General features: G+C 38.2%; 1 protein-coding gene across 4 annotated transcripts in view; it reads left to right on the top strand.

Annotated features, from left to right (window-relative positions):
• Nucleotides 1-4,148: 4,148 nt before the first annotated feature.
• LOC121633718 (neurexin-3b-like) overlaps nt 4,149-9,381 on the top strand; it is a 185,880-nt gene continuing 180,647 nt past the window's right edge. For all 4 annotated transcript variants that reach the window (XR_006009116.1, XR_006009117.1, XM_041975912.1 and 1 more), the window contains exons 1-4: nt 4,149-4,348; nt 5,753-5,779; nt 8,387-8,506; nt 9,219-9,331. Coding sequence is in view for 2 of the 4 variants with exons in the window: in XM_041975912.1 (XP_041831846.1) it covers nt 4,174-4,348; nt 5,753-5,779; nt 8,387-8,506; nt 9,219-9,331 (435 nt within the window). In the remaining 2 variants the exon portion in view is untranslated. The remainder of the gene's footprint in view (nt 4,349-5,752; nt 5,780-8,386; nt 8,507-9,218; nt 9,332-9,381) is intronic.

Below are 9,381 nucleotides of genomic sequence, written 5' to 3'. Positions count from 1 at the left end.
ATTAGTTGAGCTGTTTGGCTGCATTTGCTTCTTAGCTGCTCTTGAATCCTTTCAGAAATGGAGGGCCGTTGTAGTTGTGATTTTCAAAGAATGAAATATTAATATTGTTTGAAATATAATTATTAAGATTGTGATTTGATCTCAGATAATAAAATGAGATATTGTTGAGTACATATTGTTATTTTTTAAATTTCTTACCTCCTAAAAGCAAATTGCCACAAAAATGAGACAAAACTCACATAAATATGGATGGATGGATGGATGGATGGATGGATGGATGGATGGATGGATGGATGGATGGATGATAGGCAAGAAAGTCAACAAGATCATGTCGATCATCACACCTGTATATGCTTTTATATTGTGTTAGTTATTGAGAGTTTCAGTTTTGTTTTTTTGTTATTTCAGATCAAGGTAATTCCGATTAAATTTGTTGCCACTGAACTTTTCTTAACAAAGGATGCTGAAGATACTATTGCCCACCTCCTTGTACATACTCACAATGGGGCAGTTGAATTGAAGATCTGTTGGTTTTTTTAACTAGATAAATTCTAATCTAGACAAATGTAGATCATATGATGCATTTGTTATAATTGGATTATAAATTGACTACAAGAAATTGGATTTAATTTGACTGTGTCTTTCAAAGTGCCTTGTGATTTCTTTTTGTGAATTGATTCTCTTCAAATCAAGTCGAGTTGAACTGAATTTCAGTTTTGCACAACAAACATGCACATCAAGTGTGCGCCTCCTTTGCATAGTCCTTGAATGAGTGATAATTTAATATATTCAGTCATCACTTAGATTCATATTCTTGGTGGTTAAAGACAAGATCAGACAAAGTACCATCTCTGTGTCTGCTGTTGTTTTTGTGTTATTTGTGGTAATTATTTAATTATTATTCCATGGCATTCACAGACATCTTTAATTATTTCAAAGTATTTGAGTAGTGGGAAGCACAAGGCTAAGAAAAGATTCAGCCTTGTCAATTACTCCAGCAAGTTGTCTTGGGAGTTTGAATTTTCAGAGAGTTTCTCTTTTTTTTCCCCCTTTTGAACCTATTCTCTATGGTTCTAAATAAATTGGCCTTTTTTCAGTTCACGTTTTTACCCATCAGAGCAGGAAAAGGAAAGCATTGGGAATAAATTGCACTGAACTGGATATAACTTAAAATTTTCCAGTTAAGAACAATAAAAGCCATTTAAAAACCACAAGGCCAGTCCTAGCAGAGACCGATAGATGCCAGTCAAGTGTAACTGGAAAACCATTTCCACAAAAGGATTTTGTGCACAAAAACCTCTGAAATGAAATCCCACACCTACGCCAACATATAAATTACAAGAAGTTAATGTGAAAACCTGAAAAGCCACGGCACAGAGAAGACTGTTGAGAAGTCAAAAAGCTGGCTGCTTTAAAGGTTGGAGTTTATGTAAACTAGAAGTTTTAAGCTAGGCAAAAGGCCAATGATCAATGTTTATACACAAAAGAAAAGATAAACATCTCAGTTACACATGGCCTCAATTCTAAAAAAAAACACTGTAAAACAAAACAAATGCAATGATTTGCAAACCACATAAAATAATGACAATGTCAAGTTTATTTATGCAGCACATTGTATAAACCAATAAAAATTAAATTATTATTTTTTTATGAAAAACATTTGCTAATCTTGAGTTTATTTACTGCAAATCTTAGAAAACTTGAAATGGAAGCAACAAAAGGCTGGAAAAATAAGGTTCATAAGCAAAAGGTCAATAACTTAAAAGAGCACTTTCAAGAGTGTCATCAGTCTTAGGCTCTGGATTGATTAGAGGTCAGATGAACTCTCTTTTCTCTTCAGTGACACACACAGTGTGCATGGACCAGTGCCAGGAAGTACTGTTTCCACGAGGGGGGGTTTGCTTGGTGTGCAACAAAGTTAATGTAAAATCCACAGGAATGTCAGGATGAAAGGTTTCCCTGCAGGAGTCGCATTGCAAGAAGATGATCATATCATTTCTCCTCTCAGTGGTGTTGTTGTGGTTGACTGGTGTAGTGTATATCTGCCACCTGCTGGCTCCAAGTGGTTTATAATTCCAGCCATCAGGGAATGACAAATGACTAAAAGTTTCATTAAGTTCCAGCAGAAGTCTGTCTTTGATTTTCCAATAACACAAAGAATGATCATAGAAGGAATTTTTACAGTAACATTTTCACCTCTTAGAACAATCCAACTGAACCCCAATGTCTATGTCTAGTAGTTACATACATCTCAAAAACATGTTACATAGACCCCTTTCTCAAGTTTGTTTAAACTACAGTTTGTTGCATAAATCTCCATCCTCTTCCTCTTTTCTTTGTGTGTGCTTTGCTACATAACGACTAAGCATCGGACCTGACCAGACACCCAAATCAGGACCGGGCTGTCTGGGAGATCATCCGTAAACAGGCCTGTGTGCATGTACAGTATGTGTGGATGTGTGACTGGGATTTCTTTACACTTCTCTGTGAACGTCTTGAGCCACCCTAATTTCTGTATTCATTTCCATGAAGTGGCAAATAGCTAGGGTTAATCAATAGTTTTTCAGTCCAGTTCTGGTGTTCTCCCTATTTCCCTCCCTTAAGACTGGCTTCTTGGGATTTTTTTTTCTTTCCATTTCTTCCCGATACAGTTCATCTGCTATAGATAATTTTGTAGACCCCTTCTTATGTCTTCCACTTCTCAGGTCTCTTATGCCAAAATTAAAGAAATACTTTGAAAAAACTTTACAAAAGCCTGAAGACTATCATTCAAGGCGCACTTTAAAAAACTGCAAGAAAGTCTGGACCCTTCACAGCACAGTATAAAGACATAAGAGGCTGCTCAAGACCTTTGCATAGTTAAGTATGTGTGTGGTGTGTACCACAGAGGAGAGAAAACTCAAAAGGGAAAGTAGCACAGGTGAGCCATGCTTTCATGATCCTCCAAGCTACTCACACAGTTGACGGTTTGTTCATAGAATAGATCTTATAACCAAAAGACAAATATGGAGGTTTTCAGCTTCGGTCCCTGATCATAAATGGTTAAATAATTTTAAACCACTTCTATATGAGTTTTACTTCACACCACATGAATTTAGAGGCAAATTCCATTATTAATCATAATGTGTCACATTTTGCACGAGTAAGCATATTCCTTGTGATATCGATCTGGTTGTGTTGGTTATTTTGCAGTGTGTGACATGCAACTTGCCATCATTTACATGTCCAACCTGCCTCCTGTGCTGCACTCTAAAACCTCTCACCGACAGCCTCAGCATTTTACCCAGACCCAGTCAAATGGTGGTGCATTACTGAGGCCACAGGGCTATTTTTTCTTTTAAAAGCTGAGGTGTCAAACCACGTATTTCATGCTTGAATACCCTTTTTAATCTGTCTCTCACCCCAAGAGGCTTCTAGTCGGCTGACAGCCCCCCCTCCCTGCTCCACACCTTCTCACTCCTTCTTTTCTCCTTCTATTTAAACTCTAAAGAAAGAAGCAGATGACTCCAGACCAGAAGCATCATAGCACTGCTGTGCACATCTCTTTCTATTCTTTGATGATTTTCTGTGCTTTGATGAAGGCAATTTTTATGGCATGAGTGAGAGTTTGGTTGTGTTTATATGTACCACTTTGATTTTACAGGTGCAGAAATAAGATCTTTTTGGAAGAGCAAAGGAACCAGCTAAAGTCTATAAAAGGGAGTTGCTGGAGAAAGGAGGGAGTAACACAATGATTAAATTTTCTGCACTCTGAGCAGCATGTGTGCCGCTTCCCAGACTTGTCACTCCATGATACGACTGAATCTTTGCATGAGGGGGACTGTATGTGTGTGCGTTTCCCATTAATAAAATATGAGGAACAAGCAAGCATTCATGTTCCAATTTTCAAGTGGGTTCTCTTTTCCTAACTAAGCATATGTGTGAATGCGTTTGCTTTTATCTTATCGGAGGCTCCAGTAGCATAAATAAAACTGTCAGAAGGAGGAGAAGCCTTCAGTTTATTACCGTATTTATTTTGCTTTTATGATGGTATCTATTCACATAGAGAAACAAATAGTTAGAATCTTTCTTTTTCCATGTGGCTTTTAGATTCATCAAAGTCAGCAATGATATTTAAACTTCCCTTTTTTTTTTTGTCTTGCAGAGGCATCCATCCTGTCTTACGATGGCAGCATGTACATGAAGGTGGTGATCCCAAACGTGATTCACACTGAGGCCGAGGATGTGTCCCTCCGCTTCATGTCCCAGCGGGCGTTCGGCCTGCTAATGGCCGCTACGTCCCGCGAGTCGGCGGATACTCTGCGGCTCGAGCTGGACAGCGGGAGGGTCAAACTGACTGTCAACTTAGGTATCGTATAAGCCGCCACTGCCGGCTTGCTCCCTCCCGTACTTTCTTTCTTGTCTTTTTTGGGGTAGGGGGTGGGGTGTCTTCCTGTTTGTGTGTTCTTGTTTCTTTTTCCTTTTTTTTGTGCATTTTCTTTCTGGTGGAGACCTTTCATCAGATATACTAAACCAGTTTTTATATATTGTCTTTGTAGTTGCATGTAGTTTCTGACTTGCCTGGATAATATTTTTTCTGCCTTGATGCTGAGTTGTTTTTTGTTTTTTTTCTAAGTGCATCAGTCTAACTCTTAACCAACTTATTCATGTTCTTTGGCGCATTTTTGGACAGATCATAGATCATTTTAGTCATGCCTATCATTATGTGTGAATAGATTTTTTTATTTCAATAGATGGCATCTCTGACATATTCATTAATTCAAAAAGCAACATTCTCTGCCATCTATTCAAAACTGGGAGTAGGCGTTTTTCCCCCACAATGTAGTGCTGCACCAACACTTTGCATTTTAATATTGTGGGTCCGTCATGTGGTCTTTTTATATTTGTTTTTTTGTTTGTTTTTTTTCTCATGATAGAAGGTTCATGTCTCTCTCAGTCCATTAGTAACTGATGGTCTAGCTGACATCCCCCATGCCTTGTTTAAAGATGGCACTCACCCCTTCAAAGGCCCAAAGCCTGCGGCCAGTTTGGCAAACAGCCCGATGCCACAGCACCCAGTACGCCAGCAGATGGTGGGACGAGTGGTGTTAGTAAAGTAGAGTGGAGTGGTTGCATTTATATCAGTGTATCTGGAGAGTTCTGCATACTCGATATTTATACAAATTATCTGTCTTTTTTTTTTTCTTTTATAAATCCCACAGGATCCTCTGAGAAAGGTTCTTGAGGCGATCTGGTGCTGAGAGGCATGAGGCTGTTTGCTCCCACTTTTCTGTTGTGGTTGATGGCACATGACCAGCCTGGTCTCATAGCTTTACAGTGTGAGACGTGTAAACTCTCATTCTTTTTGGTGTATTATACAGAAATGCCCTATTTCACAGTATGCAGCCGGGTATTCGTAAAACTTCGGGTATTCGTAAAGCTCCGGCTGTTTGACACAAATCAATGTGGCCATTAAATTGTAAGTGGCCCTTTTGAAGGTCAACCGATAGTAAGAATAATGTTGATATTATGATTAAGTATAAACAAAACGCTTGAAAACAAATATTGTTACAGCCTAATTGGACACATTAAACAGTGATTAAACAGATTTCTAATGTTGCTGCATCACCATCAGAAATCAAATTGGTAAAAATGGCCACTGGCGTCATGTGTCCGTCCCCGGAAGGTGGCTTTACTTGCTCTTGGATGTCTGCAGCTGTAACCTTGAAGGATGTGTTTTCATCTGTCACTTATTCTTCCCCTCCCCATCTAGACTGTGTCAGGATAAACTGTAACACCAGTAAGTCAACATTCTTCTTCTGCAGCCTTCCTCCTTCAGTCAATGTTTGATTGTAGTCTGTGTGTGAGGTGTAAGGGCAGAAACGTGTGAATGTAGGGAGCTGATAAGAGGATTTCTCAGATAAGAAGAAGGGAAAAAGTAATAGCCAGAGATCAAAGTTATGCAAATCTGATTTAATATACTTTATAAGGTTTAAATGCCCCATTTTCAAATTAATTCAGCCAAGCAGTTTTAAATCTTTTCCTGTGTGCCGATAGCTACTGACTGAAAATTTGTACTGTGAGGCTCTAAGGGCAATATTATTTTCCAGTGTGCTTCATTTGACCTGCTTTCGCTCTATAGTGCAATATATATTTGCTGTTCAAAGACAAGTAATAAAGGCCCATCCACACCAAGAACAATAATCAGAATGATAACAACGTAGAGGTCCACAATGCTGAGTCGTAACTTTCTCTTAACAACAACACCAAGCAAGTTCTGTACTCTTCAGCTGGTTCCAGGCCCCAAAATAGAGTTTAATCACTTAATATCCAGCTGTAAGTTGCATAGAAAGAGCTAAACTAAAATAGAAAGATGACACAGAAAAAAGGATTAGGAAAATCTTCCACTCAGTTACCAAAGCTGTTATCTTCTGACGACAAATTTTCGTCATACTTTGAGAAAATCAGCAAAGTGCAGAGACAAAGAGTGTGTTGCAGGTAATTAGTTGAACCTTTACTAAGACTGAGGGAAACTGTTTACTACACCATGCATTAGCTTGCATCGAAAAGCTCACGCAGAAACAACAAATGGGAGTGTGATTTCAACTGAAATTTAGTCTTTGTCTAAATTTAGAACCTTTTTAATGCGAGGAGTTTGCTTCTTATTATCACTTAATTTACAAATCAGATAAACAACTGTTAATATGTAAGATACACAACCAAACTGTAGATCAGGATAAAATAATAGAGAGCACCAAAGTGGACTTTAAAGCAGCAGTTTGATTGGGAAGTTTTTGCCTCTGGGACGTCACAGAAGGACATCACCTTCAGCTAAAAATCTGCTAACTAGAGTCTGATGCGACATGGAGGTAGAACGTCACATGAAGGATGATAGAAAAGGCCAGGGTATACATGGTGGCGGTGTCTTCTGTTAAGACCCCATCATGGGCAACTGGAGAAGGTGCACGCGGGGAGAAGAAGGGATGTGCATTGCCTAATCTGGAAGGATAACAATAGCAAAAGTGAGATTTAAAAGCAAGTTTTAAATGTGGAACGTTTGACAGCGTGGGAAGGAAGAGACTAGAAGAGTGACAAGAAGGAAGAAGAGAATAAAATGGAAATGGATCAGATCTACCACACAGAACGTATGCCACAGCTTCATTCAGCTGGTGCATGAATGGATGCTGTTGGATCACTGACCATGTAATTGGTGTATTGATGTAGATCCTCATAAGTTGCTCATGATTAGATTGTCCAATATGGTGAAATTTTGGCTAAACGTAGACGTCTACATTCAATTTTTCAGCCAGAATATGCTCAGTGGGAATATGAAGATGACAAGAAATCATTGAGAATGTGTAATCTTTCAACACCATGCTGACCCCTGCTGTGTTTTGATTGCTTGTCATAGTATTGTTAATCAAATCTCTGTAAGAGATCCTCAATTATATCAGTTACCACCACTCTTGTAACAGTTGTGATGCAACTGGTATTGTATTATCTTATTGTTATGGTTTTTAGTTATTGTTCTTGGTGTGGACATTTCTATACTCTCAGCGCTTTCTGCATTTTTTGTGACCCAGTAAAGTTGCTGTGAAGAAACAATGAGTTGAGGGGATGTAGGAATGTCCTGAATGAAGTGGCACACTGCAGAAGATGATTATTTATCGATTCAGTGATAATGCATACATGCACTAGTCTAGTCCCAATTGCTGCGTACTGCATAACAGGTTAAATCTTTTTGAAAATGAGTAACGTTCTCCTATTTTCATTTTATTATTGAGTAAAAATTAAATTAAGTTTAGTCAGCAAATCAAAGGTTAAAATCTGGTTAGGATGTCACTTAACCTTACCATGTATCTTAGGATTTAACAATTAGTTTAATATTTATGTAGGAAAATCAGGAATATGAAACAAAATGCCATTGCAGGTCCTTTAAAAATTCTGCTGGACTGGATTGCCCTCTAGTGGCTCCACAAATATCCTCACTTTCCAAAATCCATACAATCCACAGGACACTATTATAACAAGCCCCTAAAAGTACACATTCAGTTTATGTCTGCCCTCTCTATTTCAGCATATTTTTATAGCCTACATTTAAGTGCATTTAAGTCAATGTGTAAGATGTTAAAACTCTTGTCTGTCAGGTTTTAAGTATTTGTATGTTTAACAGCAAATACTATGTTTTCCTCTTTTGTCAAAAACAAACCAGATCTTTGCTTGAGAAAGGTTTAAATCCTAGAAAGGGCACTCTGTTCTTGCTTTAAGAGAATCGATGCCACTAAAACAGATTCTTGTTTGACACAGGAAAGTCTATTTGTGTATGATATTAATGAGGAAACAAAGATTTGGTTTGGTTTTTGCTTGTGCCTTCCCCATCCCTCGACTAACTGACCCTCATCTTCAGGCAAGGGCCCTGAGGTTCTTTATGCTGGACAAAAGCTCAACGACAATGAGTGGCACTCAGTACGAGTGATCCGCCGCGGTAAAAACTTCAAACTCATTGTGGATGAGGACATGGCTGAAGGTATCTCTTTTGACTTTAATATCACTGATATGTATGTTTTTGTTCTGTTAATAATACTTTGCCAATTTTGCTTTTTAAAATGATTTTAGAAACATAATGACGTGTGGCAGATTTTCATACTATTACATTATTATATTAGATCACTGTTATGCCTGTAATTGATGCTGGGTTCCTTAAATCTGGTTAAAAAAAGTAAACCTGGCCTGATACTTCAGTTCTTTTAACTGTTTCTGCTTTTCTTTTAAAGGTATATTATGTAGCTTCTGTTTGTAAAATGCTGCACAAAACATAATTAATCATTTGTTTCACACTAGTTATGTTATAAACAAACAGCTCCACACAAACCTGATGGGAAGCTGTGGTATCAGAAAATGTCTGAGCACAATCTGAACTGATCCTTGTTTTAGCCCTCATACCCACACCCAAATAAACAAACAAATCACAAGAAAGCACCCCAGCACATTATTATAAATCTTCAGACGTGACTGAGAGAGTTTACTTGTTGTGGTTTTGTGAATATTTTGCACCATAAACATTTTACCTCTTACGATCTAACATTCACATACATGGACATCACATGTGGGTGCTTGCAACATAATACTTTACCAGCCAAAACAAAGTTGACCTACGGGAGGTTAAATTTGACAGCTAGAAGCAGGAGGAGCTTTCAAGAAATAAAATGTCCCTCTTTCTAATTTCTTCTTCCTCATAGGCCAGATGGCAGGAGACCACACCCGCCTAGAGTTCAACAACGTAGAGACGGGCATACTGACTGAAAAACGCTTCGTTTCATCTGCACCCTCATCCTTTATTGGACACCTTCAGGTATCAAGACTCATGAATCCCCAAATTATTTTTCATCAAATTAAAACATC

The sequence above is a fragment of the Melanotaenia boesemani genome, chromosome 22 (genome assembly GCF_017639745.1).
Source record: "Melanotaenia boesemani isolate fMelBoe1 chromosome 22, fMelBoe1.pri, whole genome shotgun sequence".
NCBI lineage: Eukaryota > Metazoa > Chordata > Actinopteri > Atheriniformes > Melanotaeniidae > Melanotaenia > Melanotaenia boesemani.
This window is presented reverse-complemented; position numbering and strand designations above follow the sequence as displayed.